The following is a 17,341-nucleotide window of genomic DNA, read 5'->3' on the forward strand; positions in this document are numbered from 1 at the left end:
GCAAGAGGGAGAAGGTCAAAAGAAACACTTGTGACTCACGGTCCATCCAGAGTGAGAACGCGTCTTGCGGTTTCGGGTCGTTAGAACGAGCGGCTGCTTGAGCTCTTTCCAGTCGCTAAGAGTGAGAGAGAGAAAGAGAACGCGTAGCGATGAGACTCGAGATGCTTGGGGCAAGGGTAGAAGAGAGAGACGTACGGAACCAGATCCCAAGATCGAGCTCATCGAGTCGCCAGACGAGGTCGGAGCCAAGGGAGCGCCTCCGCCGTCCTTCTTGTAGTGCTTGATCCAGAAATCTGGAGCGATATCTATAATCTCTTGGATGAATTCCTCCGTGTATTCCTAATGCAGATGTAGAGGAAGGAAGAAAGGTCAGCTCGATCTCGGACGAAGGAGCATCGACGCGTCTCCTCCTTCCCGTTCTCCATCTAAACACAATGAAGATTGCACTCACCCATAGCCTTGAAGTACTGTCGACCAAGAGAGGGATGAAGGACTGAAAGAAGACGAAAGAGACGGTCAGCGGCGAAAGGGGCGAGAAAAGAGAGAAGGAAAAAGGGACGAACTAATGGCGACCCGAGAGATGTCGCTCTCATGGAACTTCTTCTGGTATTTCTCGATCAGGGTCAAGGCGCGTCGGCAAGCGTCCTTCTCGAAGTCCTGAGTGTCTCCACGAACGACGACTTTCAGCCCTGAAAACTGAGAGAGTCAGAGGCGAACGAGGAGGCTCGACGCGTCTCAAAAGAGTGCTTCTTCAGGGATTTGAACACGTTTTGGAGTTTTCTTTCAGTCTTTTATCAGGAGAGATTCCAGCACGAAAAGGGGCTCGAAAATTACAAGCTGTAGAGGACGACTCGAATGGCAGAGGAGAGGAGCGCCGATTCGCCGATTGTTCGGCGCGTCGCGACGTCCCAATCGGCACTCCGCAACTAATCGGCTCGCCGATTTTCGCAGGTTTTGCCGAGTCGAAACGCCGATTAAAGCCCGATTAATCGGCAAAATAATCGGCGGCGCCGATTCGCCGATTTAATCGGCTCCAAGTGTACTATGGCCCACTCCTCTCCTCGATGCTTCGATGAAGCAGGCTACCACATCATCAATATTCTCGTCAGAGTCGTAAGAGATACAGAAGATGAGCAAAGTCAAAGGGAGAAAGATGGACGCAAAACCGAGATCGTAAAATACCAAAACAGAAGCAACAGCAGGGGGGAGAAATATATCTAGTCTAAAACTCTACGCGTCCCCCGAACTCTCGAACTCCCCACCCCTCGCCAGCTCACTAAACACTCCCCTCTTCGCAATCAACTCGTCGAAGCTCCCATCCTCCACAATCACTCCGTCCGCAACGACCAAGATCCTCGAGCACATCTGCATCGCCGCCAGCTTGTGGGTCACCGTTATCACCGTCCTGTCCATCCTCACTCTTGACCTTTTTCGAGCTTCCCTCCCTGACCTCTTGTTTTCCCTTCGTTAACAGTGGTCCATCTGGCTTTCGGTCTTCTGGGGATCTTGGTGGGGAGCCAGCGCGCTCTTTATGCTTCTCCCTCGATTCCTTCGGGCAACCGTCGCTGCTATCATTGGAGGAGATCGATCTTGGGTTGATCTCGCTCGACCTCTTCGACGATGGTTCACTCTCTTCGCTGTGAGTTCGAGTCCCTTTCTTCTCTTTGCTTTTCGAGTAGACTACAACAGTGCTGATCTAAATCTCTGAATATCTTCCTTCGCAGTGGTCCCTCGTCTCCTGGCTCTCGTTCATCAACCTCGTCTCGAAACGAGCCGACGACGGCAACTCTACCGATAACGCTACCAACCTTTCGCTTGTCACCAACCTCTTGTTCGGACTCTTCTTGTGTAGCTGTGTCATTGCTGGAGAGAAGGTGAGCTGCCGTGCTGACGGAGTATAGATCAAGAAGAAGGAGATTGTCGACGGCTGACTGGTTGTCTCGTCGCTTCGCCTCTCGTCTTTCCCAGGTCATCATTCAATTCATCGCTTGGAACTTCCATCAGCAGACCTACCAGGATCGAATGCTCAACCAGCAGTTCCAAGTCAAGGCTCTCGTCACTCTCTACACCCATTCCTCTGATGTGAGTACCCTCTTTCTTCCCTTCGTTCTCTTCGACGCGTCCTTACCCACTCTCCCTCTCTCCCTTCGACTCTCGCTTCACAGATGGGTCGATCCGATACCCTCAAGAACAGCGACGCCTCCACCATGAGCAAGGGATCCCAGATGCCTCGAATCTTCGCCAAGAAGGCTCTGAAGGGATTGCGATCCGCTGCGTCGAACTCTGCCAACATGCTCGGAAACGTCGCGTCCGAAATGGCTGGAACTTCGGTCCTTCAACCCAACTCTCCTCAATCGATGGTCACCGCCTCTCTCAGCTCTGCCAACAAGACTAGGATGGTGAGCCTCATCTCACAGCTCGAGGAGACGCGCGTCAAGGTACCGATTCTGACTCTTCTCGTGCCTCGTTTCGCTTTCCGCTTTCCAGCTCGCCCGAAGGATCTACTACTCCTTCCGTCAAGGGAAGCAGGAGGTTGAGATCGCTGATATCGCTCGACACTTCCCGACCCTCGACATCGCCAACCAAGCCTTCGAGGTACTCGATGCTGATGGAAATGGAGGAGCGACTCGAGACGAGATCGAAATGAGCCTGATGGAGATTCATCGTGAGAGGCTCTCGCTCGCTTCCTCGATGCGAGACCTGGACGGAGCCGTTTCGAGGTTGGACAACATCTTGATGGGAGTCGTCCTTTTGATCTGCGTTCTCATTTTGACTGCCATGGTCGTGAGTTCTTTCTCCTTCGATCAAGTCTCGAACAAAGCTCACCAACCACCTCTCCTCCTTTCCTCTTAGACCGAGAAACTCACTACCCTCGTCACTTCGGCTGGAACCTTCCTCCTCGGACTGTCTTGGCTCATCGGTAAGCTCTCGCCCTATCATCTGTCATCGTCGTCCACAGACGAACGCTGACCTCGTTTTCCTCGACAGGTTCGACCGCTCAGGAGGTCCTCGGAGCTTGCATCTTCCTCTTCGTCAAGCACCCGATGGACGTTGGAGACCGAGTCGACATCGATACTGTCGCCTACGTCGTCCTCGAGATGAACCTCATGTCTACGTGCTTCCGTGAGTTTGAACGCGTCTTCGTTTCGTCCTCCCTCTTTCGCTGACCCCCCTCCGGTCTTCTTCCCCTTTCCTCTTCAGGTCGGGTCGACGGAAAGTGGGTCTTCATTTCGAACAACATCCTCAACACCAAAGTCATCGAAAACGTTCGACGAAGTGGAGCGACCTCTGAGACTTTCTCGTGAGTCCTTTTTTTCGCCGTTTTCGACTCGCCTGCAGTCCGACTGACGTTTCATCTTGAATCTTCAGCTTCGACGTCGCCTTTGATACCTCGTTTGAAGCTATCCAGCGACTCAGGGAAGCTATGCTTGCGTTTGTCAAGAGGGAGAGCGTCAGTCCTTATGCTTCTTCCTCGTCTCCGTCTCCGTCGAGCTCTCACTGACGCACCTTTGCTTCTTTCGTTTCTTCAGCGAGACTTCCTTCCCAACTTCGACATCATCGTATCTGACTTCCCTACGCAATCGAGCTTGAACCTCAAGGTGCGTCTTCACTTCCTGACTTCGAGCGTCGTCTCTCTCCAACTCGACTGACCGTTCGACTTCTTTCTCTCAGGCCGACATCAAGTACAAGACCAACTGGCAACAAGGAGCTCTCAAGGTTCAGCGACGAAACAAGTGGATCTGTGCTCTCAAGGATGCTCTTGCCGAGCTCAAGATTTACGGTCCTGGCGGTTCGTTCTGCTTCTTCGTCTTCCGAAACCTCTCCTCGAGCTGATCTCTCCCTTCCTTCTTTCTCAGGCAACGGAAACCCTTCTCCTGATCCTGCTGGACCCGCCGAGTACACCCTCGTCCCTTACACCCCTCCCGCTCCCGTCGCTGCTCCTGCTCCTGCCGCTGCTTCCCCTCAAAGCCAACACGGACAGGAGGACAGCTCGTTCGACTCGCCTTACGGTTCAGAAACCCTTCACCTCGGTCGAGGAGCCACCGCTCCTGCCAAGCCTCCTACCTACGACTTCGTTGATCGACGAAACGTCATTCAGGACCCTGGGCAGGACATCTTCGGAGAAGACGTGAGTGGTTTCGTTCAATCTTCGTTCTCGAGTTCAAACGAGCTGACGCGTCCTGTACTTTCTATATTTCCTTTCTCAGGAACAAGACGCCGCTCAGACTCAACCTCCCACTCGAACCGGGACTCCAGCTCTCCGAAGCAGGTCTCGACGAGCCGACGAGGAGAACCAGGAGGTCATCGAAATGAACCAACGGCCGCGAGCTTAGGTCTCTGAACTCGTCTTCCTCTCAGCTCTTTTCCTTTGCATCCCCACCCTGCCCCTTCATGTTGCTTTTGTTTCCTCTCTCCTCTCCTTCTCCCCTCTTCCACTACTGTAGTCCTCTTCAAGCCAAGCGGGCTCTTCGCTCTTTACCCCCGCCGTTCTCTCTCTCTCCTTCTCCTTAGCATCTGCACCCCCTTCTCGTCGCTGCTCCGTCTCTCACGATCCTTTCTCTAGTTCGCTTTAGTTTACGACCCCCGTTCTCTCTTTGCCCTTCGTTTCCCTAGATTCGCGAAAACCTTTCCTCACTCCCTCCGGACTTTTAACTCTCCTTCTTTCCTTCTCCCTCGTTCTTTCTCTTTGCCTTTTTATATTCGTTGGTTGCCCCCTTTTCACAAGAATGAAAAGAACACCTGTGCTGCAATAGTTCGCTTCCTCGAAGGACGAGCGCAGAGAGAAGAAGATCACGACGCGTCGTCCTCCTCGTTCTCCCTCCCAAGCTCGACCCACCTGCTCACCTCCCCGTCCAAGCTCTTCAACCCCTCCTTCCCTCTCCAAAAGTGATCTTCCTCCTCTATTTCGTAGAAGTCGTATCCCGTTCCAAGCTTGTCGAGCCACGTTCGAGCGGAGGAGGAAGAGCAGAAGTTGTCTCTTTCGCCATGGAGGACGAGGAGGCGGTTGCGAGGTGAAGGCAGGGGAGACGGCGGAACGGAGTGGGTGACGAAGGGGAAGAGGTAGAAGTTGAAGGTCGGGACCTAAGTAGGAGGAAGAGAAGGTGGGGGTGAGAGGGAGAAAGATGGACGATGGGCGAGTTTGCGAGGGAGAACTCACGGGCGAGATGGCTAAGAAGAAGGTGAGTGGACCTTCGAGAGGTTGCTGGCCTAGGGCTAACATTGACCCGTAGGAATATCCCTATTGAAAAGGGATGGCAGGAAGAGCGGCGGAGAGATCGATGATCAGCTTCGATGCGAATACGCCGTCGCCCTTCTCCCTCCTTCGTCTACTACGCTACGAGTCTGCGGATCTTCGCACTCACACAGAAGTAGACTTCTCCCTTTTCATCTTCACTCGACTTCTGAGCACCCTCCCAAGCTACTCTCCTCGCCTCGTTTGCGACGAGTCCAAAGTCGTTGATCTCTCCTTTGCCGTTCCAGCTCGATCTGAGAGACGTTTCGCCCGCTCCTCGGGAGTTGAAGATTGCGGTAGGGACGGAGAGGCGGAGGAAGGTCTGAAGGAGCGTCTGGACGACTCTGCAGAAGAATAAGGAGAGGGTCAGGACCTTGACGAAAGGAGAAAGGAAATCCAAGTCCAACGAATGTATGTAGACTCACGGATCGTTCCAGTTTCCTCCCAAACGAGACCACGGGTGGGCTATGACTGCGAGAGTCTTTGTACGAGGGTTTGGAGGAGTGAAGAGCTTGGATTGGATCCCAGGAGTGAAGAGGGAGACGCTCGCGGATCGAGTTGAGCTCATTCTCGTTCAGAGAGCACGGGTGTATGTAGAGCTGGGAGGAAGAGTGGGAACGGTAGGTCTAGATGTACGAGAGAGAAGTAAAGTTCCGAGGGGGTGATGGCCGTTGAAGGCAAGATAAAAAAGAAAGAAGGAAGGGACGTTAAACTTTGGATCGAGCTCACCTTTTTGTCCTCCTTCCCTCCCTAAGTTCCTCCTCAACCCTGACAACCCTCTCTCCGCTTTCTCTTCCCTTTTCAGCCTACTCATGGCTCTTCTCAACCATCAAGGAGGAGCTGAAGCTGGTTCTTCCCACTCCGCTGCTGATCAGCCTCAGCCGCCAAAAGGTCGATGGCCTATGGGAACGAAACATCCTCATCAGCGAGGTGATAGACCCATTTGAGCGAACAGAGAGGCTACCTAGACTTGGTGAGTACCGTCCTCTAGCTTTCCTACGAAACATCCCAAGCTGACATCTCGTGCGTTTCGCTTTTTAGATCGTCCCAATTCAACATCGAACCGACTCCTCCTTCGACGCTACCCACATCCTTCACGATCGAACCCTACCGCTCTCCGCTCGAGAAGTCAGCATCTTCACCAACATCATCGGAAAGCCGTTACTTGCCTTCGAATGGGCTCACGATTCTTTCCGTCGGAATCGCCCTCAGTCGGAGGAGGACCACGCTATCGTCGGAGTGATCAAGGTCGAGGAGAAGGAGGAAGTCCCTGAAGAAGCTGGTAATCGTTTGATGGAGAGAGCTCTGCAGGAGAAGGGCATGGAGAACGAGGAGGCTCCTCTTCCTCAAGAGTAAGTCCATCAGCACATCGCTCGTTAAAAGAGAAAGCGCGAGGGCTGATTCCAGCTTCGACCTTGTTTTGTTTTCCTTTCCTCTGCTCAGTTGACCTGCTGAGGAGAGATCAGTCGATACTGAGGTCGATATCTCTTGGCTCGTATGGATGAAGTCCACGGGGAGGAGACGGAGCAGCGAGAGATCGCAGACAGGATGGTTCACGTTGCCGTTCGTCGCCGTCCTTCTTTCTTTCTTCGCTCTTCCTCTCTTTCTGATCACTGATTCTTCTATCTGCCTCCCGATAGTTCCCACATCGTCCAAACTCAGGAGTCAAGAACAGAGAAAGAGGTCAGAAGGACAACGGGAAGTCGTGCAACAAGTTCCTCGACGCGGCGGTCGCCTTCCAACGTTCACTCGGTCACCCTCTCCACCCACCCCTTTTGAGCCCGAAGAGCAGGATCGTCTCGTTAGTCTAATCGTTGGAATGGTCGACTGCAAAGGGGGTTATCAAGCCTTTGAACGGAAAGCTCTTTGGCTCCTGGTGAGTTCGTGTGCGCGTCGAGAAAGAAGCCTCTCGACTGATCCTCCTTCGGTCAATTTTCTGTTTCTCTCCTCATGGCAGAACAACACGAGCAGAAGATCGCCTCTCAAGAGCATATGGTCTCCGTTCTGGACGGCTCTCACCCAGAGAAGACGAAGAAGGGGAAACGCCGTGCTCGATCGTCCTCCAGGTCTTCAACTCTGAGCGAGCCTCCTTCACTGGACGCCTCGGAGTCATTTTCAAGACCTCAAGCATCCTCTTCTCGATCGTAGAAGAGGCTTTAGAAGAAGAGGAAGCCCAGTGGGGAGGAGAGGAGCACGAGCGAGGACGAGAGAGCTCGGAGGCAGGGGAGTGAGCTGCAGGTTTGTTTTGATCGATTGTTGTATCTGCGTATTCATCTTTATATCGACATCAGTATATTTTCATCTTACCTATCTTATTTATATTTCCTCCTGGTCCATCTCAAAGAAAACAATCCTCAACTCGTGCATCGTCAAAGCAAGTCGTCTCTCCCCTCGCACTCTCCCTTCGTCCCCTCCTCGAGATTAACTCTATGTCACTCTTCCGAACTAGACTTTTATTAACGATCGTCGTAAGGTCGAAAGTATCGAACAACCAAAGTCAGCACCTTCTCTTGGTCGAACGAAAGCGAAAGAAAGAGGAACAAAGCGACTCACCTCGTTCAACGTTCGATTAAAGCCAAAGAGCAGCGACTCCAAGCGCGAAAGCTCCAAGTCCTCCTACAGCCACGGTCCTTCCAGCTCCTCCAGTTGAGGCAGCGGCGGTAGCAGAGGCTGAAGCGACGGCAGCAGCTCCAGTGGAAGACGCTCCAGCAGCGGACTCCCCAGTGGTGGTCGCCTTGGTATACCCAGTCCAAGCAGCAGTCGTGGTAGCAGCCGCATCGGCACTGGCAACGGACTCGGACTCGGTGGCGTTGTAGCAGTAGGAGAAGGCGCTGGAGGGGAAGGGAGGGAGCGAGAGGACGGAAGGGACGAAAGTCAGCTCGAAGGATTCAATGCGAAGAGGAGGGCACAGGACGAATGAAGACAAGAGGTAGACGGAGGGACTTACACGGCATCCTCAGCAGCGGTTAGGGTAACGTCGGCGCACTGGTGTTTGAAGAGAGGGAAGGGAAAGAGGGAGAGAGTCAGCCCCGTAACCTCGTCGCGTCGCTGGAAGAAGACGCCGGGAGGAAAGTACGCAGAGGCGTACCTGGTAGAAGGTGGCATTAGTATCTCCCGAGGTGTACTTCATCTGGAAAGTCAAGTCCTGTCCGACGGCGAAGGAGTCGGCGGTGTCGAAATCTGGAGTTGCGAGGCAGCTGAGCGGCGAGGAGGGTATCGAGGTGAGGAAGGAGAGAGAATCAGGAGGGAAGAAGAAGAAGTGGAAAAGGTCGAAATTGGGTCAGTTAGAGGTTGGAGCAGTAGCTCGGGAAAAGAAGCGGGAGGGAAGGAATGGGAGGTGGCGAGAGAAGGAAGTGGATCCGACGCGTCGACTCACATCTGTCCGATCAATCCTCCGTTGTTGAGAGTGTTCCACTGAACGAAGAACGAGATAAAAAATCAGTTCAGTTGGTTGATCGCGGTCGAGAATGCGATCAGCGGAAGGAGAGGCGAGGAACGTACAGTGTTGAAGGTCGACGAAGAGGTGGGCACAGCGTCGGTGGTGTAAGAGAACTCAATATCGTACGAAGCGTGGTAGATGTGAATCGAGAACTGTCCATCGGCTGTTTGAAAGAGGGAGAGTCAGCGAAAGAAGTCCGCTTCCGTCATTGGACGAAAGGACGAGAGGAGATCGCAACGCTAAAACTTACAGAGAGGGTAGTTGGTTCGGTTCAAGACGGATCCCTCTCCACAAGGTCCAGTCTGCATAGCGGTATCGAGAAGATCTTGAGTGGTAGCCTCGAGCTCTCGGGGGGCCTGGAAGAAACAACGAAGGAGAGAAACGGAAGCCGACGGAGCGAGTGAGCGGGTGGTCGACGGAAGAAGAAAGAGAGGAGCGTAAAGGACTAACAGGGTAACTCCATCCAGCTGCGACGAGAGTTCGAGAGGGAGACCAGGTCAGCGGAGTCAGACGTGAAGGGAAGGGATGCGAGTGGGATAGAGGCGAAACGGAAGAGGGAAGGTTGAAGGAGAGATGGGACGCACCTCGAGCAGCGATGTCGGTCGTAGTGTATCGAACTCGAGGGAAGAGAGCAGCTCCAGAGACCAAGGTAGATCCAACAACAGCGACGGCAGCGACGGTTTGAATGAACATCGTGAGGGAAGGGTGGAGGGAGAGTGAAGGGAGGGAGAAAGGCGAAGAGTTGTTGAAGCTGGTTGTTTGGAGAAAAAAGCGTCGAAAGTCAGCGCTGCTTCTTCTCCTCCGCTTCAACTCTTGATCTGTCCCTTCGCCGAGGGAAAATCTTCCCACCTATCAGAATCTGAAGAAGAGACTTCGGTCCAATCGCATCTGCGACGCGCCTCGGGAAGAGCCTGCTGCTTCCTTCCATCCTTCACCAATCAAAGTCAGATAAGATCTCGACGCGATCAGTTGGACTGAACCGAGGTTCAAGACCTTCCTCGACGACGAGAATAGATCCGTAGGAAGGACGCGTTGTTTTGAGCCGAGGTTCCCCAAAGTCCACACCCTCTCCCCGACCCTTCTTCGTCGGCTGGGAGGTTGCCCATCGTTCGTCCCTCCGAGGCAAAAGCAGCTCTACACCGAGGTTCGTCATGGATGGGTACGACGTCCTCGGTTGGGAGAAGGTGGGAAGGAGGAGAAGTGGGGGGTTCAGGACTCGATCGCCGACGATGCGACGCGTGCTTTAGCCCTCCCTCCTTCCCCCGTCCCAGGATCCCCCCCCATCGAAATACCTTCCTGCCTGCACAGTTACTAAGCATACATAATCCCAGAAGGAGATCGACGTACCCAACTCGGCCCTGCTAGCATCTCACCTTCCCTTTGAGCTCGAGTTCCTCATCGTCCGAAGCTGTTCCTCCTTGTCGTCCTTCCGCTCTCCAAAGATTTTAAGCATAGGAAACTCGTTCAGGTGAATCTGTGGGAGTAGACGAGTCAATTGTTGAGATTTCGGATTCACTGACGAGTCCTGAGAGGTAGGGGAAAGGAGTCAGCGAAAACGACGAGGGAAGAGGGAAGAGGACGAGGCGATACGAAGAAAAGATGGAGCATACCTCACCGGTAGCAGAACAGAAGACTTGAACACTTGCCCCTAGCTGGCCCCAAACTACGTATACTTCGAGCTCGAGAAGATTGAAGCGAAGGAAGGAGGATCCGAACGTTGAGCTCAAGGTCTCCTTCTTTCCCTTCTTCTTCGTTGACGAGCTTCCCTCCACCGCCCTCCAAAGACCCGAAAGGAACACCCGCGCATGCGAAACCACTCTATCAGGTTCATTTGGTAGAGTTCGTCTCGATACACGAGCGTCGTCGCTCGAAGAAAGTCGTCGCTCCTCGTCGAGCTCCTTGACCCGCCGACATCGAGCTCGACGCTGGCCTCTCCTTAAATGTCCAACCCGCAAGAAATTCGCATCTTTTGAAATACCAGCCTCGATGCCGGCTCGTATCCTGCCAGCGAAGACCCTCGCCTTTGATCCGGAACCCTCCGTGTTCCTTCAATCGTCCTCAGTTCGATCTCGACGAGCTCACCTCTGATTCCTTCCTCCCTCGTCGTCGTCCTCCCTCCTTCCCTCCCTCAAGCCTTTCTCTACTTCGAACGCAGCTTCGGATCAAGGAAATGGAGGGCTCAGCTGGCTCGCTGTGTGGGAGGTGAAGGTGAAAAATCGAGTGGATAGGTGCTGTTCTGGTTGGGAGGGCAACGGCGAGTTTGATCGAAGCTCACCCGTTCGACCTTCCATCTTTCAGCCCTCCCTGCTTCTTTCTTCCCTCCCACCCTCCACCATGGTCCCAACGACCTCGGATAGCAGAGCTCACCTTCTTATCGATCTTGACCTCTTCTCCTTCACCTTTCCAGGCAAGTTAATATAGGCTGAGAAGGAGGAGAGAGACCGGAGAGAGACCGACCCCCTCTCTCCGGCGTCCCTTCCCTCCCTGCTCCCCTCTTTCGCTTCCTTCCTTCCCTCTTGACGTCCACGAACCCTCCCTCTCGCTTTTTCCTCTTCCCTTGTTCAAGTCCATCATCTTACCAGTTGAATACACAGGAGCCGGTCTCCCTCTCGTTAATCCTTCCTTCCCTCTCTCAACCGACTCGACTCTCTGCATCTCCTCCCTCGGACCTCTCCCCTTCTCGCCCTTTCATCACCTCTCTCCCTTCAGCTCGTTCTTGCACCATGTCCAACCCAGGATTCCTTCATCACGTCAAAGCAGAACTCTCAGGTCGTAGACTCGTATTCAACATCCTCTGGTACGGTAAGTCCTCGCTCGTCTGTCTCCCCTCCCTTCACCTCCTCTTTTCTTTTTCGGTACGTTTCCAGAAGCTGATTCGATCTTCTTTTTTTCCCCTTCGCTACAGGTACTCAGCTCTTCCTCTTCGCCTACGGATGGTACTCTCAGGCGACCAACCCTGCTCTCGCTCCTCTCAACACACTCAAGTTCTCGGTTTGGATCTCCAGAGGCGCAGGTCTCGTTCTCGCCTTCGATGGCTTCTTCATCCTAGTCCCAAGTGAGTCGTCTACCTAGACTCTGAGAGAGAAGTGGAGATGAGAGCGGTCTGGTTGGCTAGCAGGAGACCAGAGAGGGAAACCGGACGACGACGGGCGAGAAACAGAGAGGGAGAGGGGGGTCCAGAGGTCATATCAAGGGCTTCACGATCGAGGATTCTCTGACCTCCTAGGTCGGAGAGGACATCTCAAGTATCCGGAGGAGGGAAGGATTTCTTTTCTCGCCTCACTCTGTTTCGAACGACCCTCTTTCGTCCCAGATGATCTTCAAACTGACCTTTCCCTCGTTGCTTCCTTGGCTCCTTCTCTTTTCTTTCCCTTTTTCTCACCGCCCAGTGCTTCGAACATCATCAAGATCGTCCGACCTCAGCTCACCTGGCTCTTCCCTGCTGACGAGAACATCTGGTGAGTGCCTTCTTTCCTCCCTGGCTAGTCCTGCGTCGCTGAGGACGGAGTTGAACGACGCTGACCTCCCTTCCTTCGTCCCTCTTCCCTCCCCTTCCAATTCTCTTTGTTGACCTGTACGGAACTGATTTGTGACCAACCAGGTTCCATCGTCAAGTCGCCTACTCGATGCTCTTCTTCACGATCGGTGAGCAACTGGTCGCCTGTCTTTGAGTCTCGACGCTCGTCGCGTCGACGCTGATCTTCTTCGTCCTTTCTACCTTTTCAGTTCACACGACCGCACACTACGTCAACTTCATCAATGTCGAGAGATCTCGTTCGTTCACTTCGGTTGACCTGCTAGGGTCAAATCTGCTGCTGACCCGTTCTCGTTTCGCTCTCGCAGAGGTCAGGAAGCAGACGGCGCTCGAGATCCACTACGCTCAGCCTGGAGGATTCACTGGTCATGTCATGCTGCTCATCATGGTACATCTCTTCTCTATCGACTCCTTCGCAGGCTGACTTTTTTTTCTCTCTTGAACCTCCAGTTCTTGATGTACACGACCGCTCATCACAAGATCCGACAGCAAGCGTTCGAGGTCTTCTGGTGAGTCCTTTGGATCTCTCTTCTCCATTGCTCGACCTCCATCTCATGTACTGACGAGCTTCTCGATCGAATTTCGACAGGTACACCCATCATCTTGCCTTCTTCTTCATGATTGGACTCGTGCGTCTCTTTTCTCTCCCGTCTCTCGAGACCTTCGTCGAGCTGACTTTCTCTCGACCTTCTACCAGTACACTCACGCTACGGGATGCTTCGTTCGAGATACCGTCCTTCCCGACTACAACTACACCTTCCCCTACTACGGAGAACACTGCCTTGGTTACGAGAGTTGGAGATTGTGAGTCGAAGTCGTCGCCCTTTCCTTCTTCGGGTTCTCGAGACTGATCAGTTGCTCTTCCTGGCATATCGACAGCACCATCTGGATCGGATTCCTCGTCAGTCCACTTTTTTCTTGGCGCTCGGATTGTCCATTGAGCGTCGCCGTCGCTGACTCGTCGCTCCTTTTCGCTTTCCGTCCCTCGTCCTTTCCAGTACTTCGGAGAGCGAGTCTACCGAGAGGTTCGAGCTAGATGGCAGACCGATATCGTCAAGGTCATGCTTCACCCTGCCGGAGCTATGGAGATCAGATTCAACAAGCCTAGCTTCAAGTACAAGCCTGGACAGGTGAGCTCGTTTCGATTTCGCCGCGTCGTCGTTGGGTCGGACCTTCGTGCTGACTCGACGTTTCGATTGCTTCGTTTCAGTGGCTCTTCCTTCAAGTTCCTGATGTTTCTCGATTCCAGTGGCACCCTGTGAGTTCAAGTACTCCGAACCGAGAGGGTTTGACGACGCTGACCGACTCGACTTATTCCCCTCGACAGTTCACGATTACTTCGTCGCCTGAGGTTCGTTCTTTTGTTCTTCTCCGCTCCAGTTCCAATATTCCGTCTCAATCTTCTTCCCTTTTTCACAGGATCCCTACGTCTCGGTTCACATTCGACAAGTCGGAGGTTCGTCTTTCTTCCCTCTCGCCCCCCTCTTCTCCTCTCCACTCTGACAGGTCTTCCTGTTGCTTCTCCCCTCAGACTTCACAAAAGCTCTCGGACGACGACTCGGCGCCGACCCCGAACTCGCTGCTCTTCTCACCATCGGAGCTCAGAAGCCTTCCGAGAAAGGAGACGCCGCTCCTGGACAGTCCATCGAGATTTCAGCTGGTGCGATTGGAAAGATCATGCCCAAGCTTAGGATTGACGGTGAGTGAACTTACACGTATCGCTGTTTTGGTCGTTACGCTCAACTGACTTGATCTCCTTCAATTTCCCGAATCCAGGACCTTTCGGAGGTGAGGTCGACGAATCTTCGAGACGCGACCACGACCGAACTGATCGACCCTTTCTCTTCCTCTTTCCTCGCCTCAGCTCCCGCCGAGGACGTCTTCAAGTCAGACGTCGCTGTTCTCATCGGAGGTGGCATTGGAGTCACTCCTTTCGCCTCGATCTTGAAGCATATTTGGTTCGGCGTTTCGTCTCTTCGTCGCCTTCGTCCTACCTTTTTGTTCTTGATCTGACCTCCTCTTTCTCTTCGAACAGGTACCAGCAGAGGAAGGGAAACCTTGGATCTCTTCGACGAGTCGAGTTCATTTGGATTTGCGTGAGTGCCTCCTCGACGACTCTTCGAGGACGACGAATGCTGACCTCTCTCTTTCGACCTCGACAGCGAGACACCGGATCTTTCGGATGGTTCCAGAACTTGCTCGAGGAGATCGAGAAGAGTCAGACTGATCGTGAGTATAGCTCCCCCGCTATGTGATCTGGAGATGAGGAAACTGACGCTTCCTCTTCGTCGCGTCCTCAGCCAACTTCCTCAGGATCTCGGTACGTTCACGCTATCTTTCCTCGCTCTTCCGAGAAGTCACTGACCTCCTCATCTTCCCTTACTACAGCTCTATCTCACCCAGAAGCTCTCGACCGACGCCATGTACAACATCGCTCTCAACAACGACGAGTTTGAGTGAGTCTGCCGACTCTCATCTCTTCTCTCCCTCTCCTTCGCACTCGAACTGACTCCTCCGACCTCTCATCCCTTCTCTCGCCAGTCCGCTCACCAATCTCCGAACCCGAACCCTCTTCGGACGACCCAACTTTAAGCAGATCTTCTCAACCATCACCGAGGCCGTCGAGGGTGGATCCTACCTTCCTGGTCGAGAGGCTTCTCTCCAGAGCAAGGTCGGAGTCTACTTCTGTGGTCCTGCTCTGCTCGCCAAATCCATCAAAGTGTGTTGAGCTTCAATCTTTCACTTTCCTGCTCCGAGGGGAAAAACGGGAGAGAGACGATGAGACCCCCCAACGCTGACCTTCTTCTTTGCGTCTCTTCTCGTTCAGGAGCACTGCACCGCCGCTGGAACCAAGACCGTCAAGTACGCCTTCGCCAAGGAGCACTTCTAGGTCTTCGCTAGATAGTTTCTCTCCCTCTCGTTGTTCGTCGTCGCTCTTCGAAGCTCTCGTCCCTTTCTTTCGTTAGACTAGCTTGGTCCTCGCAGCTTTTCTCTTTCGCTCCAGCATCTTAATCCTCTCTTCTTGACCTTCTGCTCCTCTTGACCTGTTTGGCAGAGAAAGCAAAACAACAACACCAGCATCTGCCCCAATTTCTCGCACGCGACACAGCTTCCCTGAACTTGAAAACTCGAACGCTCCCTTCCTTCGTGCTTTTCCCTCCAACTCATTTCCCTTTAGGTGAGCCCGCCCCGCTCCCTTGACCCTGGAATCTCTCCTTCAAACCGCATACTGACCCATTTTTCCCCCCTTTGTTTTCGCAGAGTCGCTTGCTCTCTATCCTTTCCGCGGAGAAGCAGGTGCTCGGGAGATGGCAGACCATCAAGCGTTGAGCTCTCTTCGGAGGGCTGCCGTCCTGGGTTCACACTCTTGCCTGTGGGACTCTCTTTCGAGAGAGTGCTACACTGGGTTGAGATGATATCTTGTCAAGACGGGATATTACCCCATTTTCCTCTTTTCTATCTTTGGCTCCTCCTTGCGGCTCTTCCTTGGTTCGTTTCAAAGACGAAGAGGGAAGGGAGGAAGGAGGTTGTGAGCTCGAACTTGGATGGATTGAATGGTTTCTTTCCCTGAACTGGCTTTGGTTTATGTTCTCATTTGCAAGAGGGAGGAAGAGAGAGGTGTTTTCTGGCAAGGAGGAGGAGGAAAGAGAGAAGTTGTAGATACAAAGGGAAAAGTGAGCTCAAACGAAGGAAGGGAGGGCCAAATCGAAGGAGTGAGCGAGCAGACCTCTGGACCTGCCAGAGAGCTCAAAAGGAGCACAACAACACGATAACAACAGTACATTAAATAGCCGCGATCACTGTTCGACGACCATGGGTCCTCAGAGAGACTCGTCCCTGCGAGGAGAAAGAGAAAGGGAAGCGACGAGGTCAGCTCGAGCTCGCGTCGTCGAGAGCGAGAGAAGAGAGAGAACCCACCAAACATCGGGACTAGGGTCAGTAGCCATCCTCATCTTGATGTCCCAGATCACCCTTGAGTCGAGGTCGGCGAGGGAAGAGAACGCTGCTTGAGTGAGATCGACGTGCTTGGATCCGACAGCGCAACCAGCGCAAGTATCGACGATTCGAACGAAAACGCATTTGGAGGGACTGTTGCAGACTGGAGAAGCGGCGGAGAAGAAGGATGGAAAAGGTCAGTGAGGGGAAAGAGGAGGAAGGGGCGAAGGGAAGAGGAGAGAGGGAAACGAACGCTCGAGGAACTTGAAGCAGGCAGGACGATCCTCCTAGCCTTCCATGGTGAGAGCACAGGTGAGGGATTGATCCTGAAAACCAGGAAAAAAGGATCAAAAAGGTCGAAGAGTCAACTTCGTACTGAAGAGTCGAGGAGGAAGAAGAAAACGACGCGTCGCCAAAACTCACCGTCGGAGCCCAATCCCCACTCGCCCAGCAAGAAGAGTTCTGCAAGTCGTATCCAGTGTACCTGTAACAGTGAACGAGAATTGAGAACACGCAAGTAGTCAGCTTCAATCTCATTCTCCCTGCTTTCTTCCCTCCTCTTCTCCAGCCGACAACACGCGTCGCATAAACGAACCGACACTTACCAAGTGATGATGACCTCCTGAGATTTTCCGATCGCCTTCATCACGTCGTCCACCACTTCCTCCAGCATCCCACCCGTCGTCTTCTCCACTACCGAAGCCGTCGACGGGTTCTTCTTCTTCCCCTTCCACTTCTTCGACTTCAACTTCCTAGGCTTCTTAGCCTTCTTCTGCATCGTCCTCCCTGTACATCCCAGCTCCTCCCTCCTCTTCCTCATTTTCGTCAATGAGGGAGAATCGAGCAAAAAAGAGAAAGGACAAATAGCTCGTCGAAAACTGTGAGCTCTCCTTCCCATTGCACCAGATCTGTAGTCGTAGTGAGCGATGGGATGATGTAGACCTTAGTGAGCATCGAAGGGAGGAGGAGAAGAGTGGAGACGAAGAGGGTTGGAAGGATCATTGTCGTTTATTGTCGTCGACCGCCGATTGTTGTCGTGGCGTTGTGCTGAAAGAAGTGAAGACTGGGAGACCAGCTCGGGAAGAAACTGAGGACTGAAGATGGGAAGAAGGACAAAGGACTGAAGGTGGTGGTTGAAGGGGAAGGAGGGAACGGAAAAGGGCAAGAAAAGGAGAAGAAATCAACGGTTCGATCGGTG

General features: G+C 53.3%; 5 protein-coding genes across 5 annotated transcripts; 2 read left to right on the top strand and 3 right to left on the bottom strand.

Annotated features, from left to right (window-relative positions):
• Positions 1 to 1,044: 1,044 nt before the first annotated feature.
• Positions 1,045 to 4,334, top strand: BDY24DRAFT_407678 (Mechanosensitive ion channel-domain-containing protein; the record flags this gene model as incomplete). Its single annotated transcript, XM_076642771.1, has 14 exons — positions 1,045 to 1,113; positions 1,475 to 1,639; positions 1,725 to 1,874; positions 1,969 to 2,082; positions 2,166 to 2,399; positions 2,488 to 2,784; positions 2,854 to 2,920; positions 2,989 to 3,123; positions 3,202 to 3,301; positions 3,370 to 3,451; positions 3,531 to 3,599; positions 3,673 to 3,790; positions 3,858 to 4,129; positions 4,209 to 4,334. 14 exons carry the CDS (start codon positions 1,045 to 1,047, stop codon positions 4,332 to 4,334), a joined length of 1,998 nt encoding a protein of 665 aa, XP_076494296.1.
• A 457-nt stretch (positions 4,335 to 4,791) lies between these two features.
• On the bottom strand, positions 4,792 to 5,801 carry BDY24DRAFT_417467 (Alpha/Beta hydrolase protein; the record flags this gene model as incomplete). Its single annotated transcript, XM_076643716.1, has 4 exons — positions 4,792 to 5,082; positions 5,159 to 5,239; positions 5,364 to 5,577; positions 5,659 to 5,801. The coding sequence occupies 4 exons, from the start codon at positions 5,799 to 5,801 to the stop codon at positions 4,792 to 4,794; spliced, it is 729 nt and encodes a 242-aa protein (XP_076494297.1).
• A 1,780-nt stretch (positions 5,802 to 7,581) lies between these two features.
• BDY24DRAFT_148854 (copper acquisition factor BIM1-like domain-containing protein) lies at positions 7,582 to 9,233 on the bottom strand. The gene is made up of 8 exons (XM_076636121.1): positions 9,123 to 9,233; positions 8,923 to 9,028; positions 8,735 to 8,835; positions 8,610 to 8,647; positions 8,322 to 8,430; positions 8,181 to 8,218; positions 7,787 to 8,064; positions 7,582 to 7,683 (listed from the first exon to the last, which is right to left on the bottom strand). The coding sequence occupies exons 2-7, from the start codon at positions 8,978 to 8,980 to the stop codon at positions 7,803 to 7,805; spliced, it is 606 nt and encodes a 201-aa protein (XP_076494298.1). The 5' UTR covers positions 8,981 to 9,028; positions 9,123 to 9,233; the 3' UTR covers positions 7,582 to 7,683; positions 7,787 to 7,802.
• A 2,162-nt stretch (positions 9,234 to 11,395) lies between these two features.
• BDY24DRAFT_417471 (ferric reductase NAD binding domain-containing protein) lies at positions 11,396 to 15,097 on the top strand (the record flags this gene model as incomplete). Its single annotated transcript, XM_076643717.1, has 24 exons — positions 11,396 to 11,474; positions 11,578 to 11,727; positions 11,899 to 11,917; positions 12,062 to 12,130; positions 12,274 to 12,317; positions 12,399 to 12,446; positions 12,516 to 12,595; positions 12,658 to 12,716; positions 12,797 to 12,836; positions 12,905 to 13,011; positions 13,087 to 13,108; positions 13,206 to 13,337; positions 13,418 to 13,465; positions 13,535 to 13,558; positions 13,627 to 13,663; positions 13,739 to 13,906; positions 13,984 to 13,995; positions 14,072 to 14,165; positions 14,243 to 14,303; positions 14,370 to 14,436; positions 14,508 to 14,527; positions 14,596 to 14,663; positions 14,749 to 14,926; positions 15,035 to 15,097. 24 exons carry the CDS (start codon positions 11,396 to 11,398, stop codon positions 15,095 to 15,097), a joined length of 1,689 nt encoding a protein of 562 aa, XP_076494299.1.
• Positions 15,098 to 16,028: 931 nt separating this feature from the next.
• On the bottom strand, positions 16,029 to 16,963 carry BDY24DRAFT_371635 (RlpA-like double-psi beta-barrel domain-containing protein; the record flags this gene model as incomplete). Its single annotated transcript, XM_076638165.1, has 5 exons — positions 16,029 to 16,044; positions 16,126 to 16,306; positions 16,454 to 16,469; positions 16,567 to 16,627; positions 16,749 to 16,963. The coding sequence occupies 5 exons, from the start codon at positions 16,961 to 16,963 to the stop codon at positions 16,029 to 16,031; spliced, it is 489 nt and encodes a 162-aa protein (XP_076494300.1).
• Between the last annotated feature and the right edge of the window lie 378 nt (positions 16,964 to 17,341).

This window comes from Mrakia frigida (assembly GCF_051309035.1).
Source record: "Mrakia frigida strain ATCC 22029 unplaced genomic scaffold BDY24scaffold_28, whole genome shotgun sequence".
Taxonomy (NCBI): domain Eukaryota; kingdom Fungi; phylum Basidiomycota; class Tremellomycetes; order Cystofilobasidiales; family Mrakiaceae; genus Mrakia; species Mrakia frigida.

Coding starts and splice junctions, on each gene's coding strand:
- BDY24DRAFT_148854 (XM_076636121.1), bottom strand. CDS start 8,980: ATGCAGACTGGACCTTGTGGAGAGGGATCCGTCTTGAACCGAACCAAC. Junction 8,648..8,734: donor CTTCGTCGACCTTCAACACT/GTACGTTCCTCG, acceptor TTCTTCGTTCAG/TGGAACACTCTCAACAACGG. Junction 8,065..8,180: donor ACCGCTGCTGAGGATGCCGT/GTAAGTCCCTCC, acceptor CTTCCCCTCCAG/CGCCTTCTCCTACTGCTACA.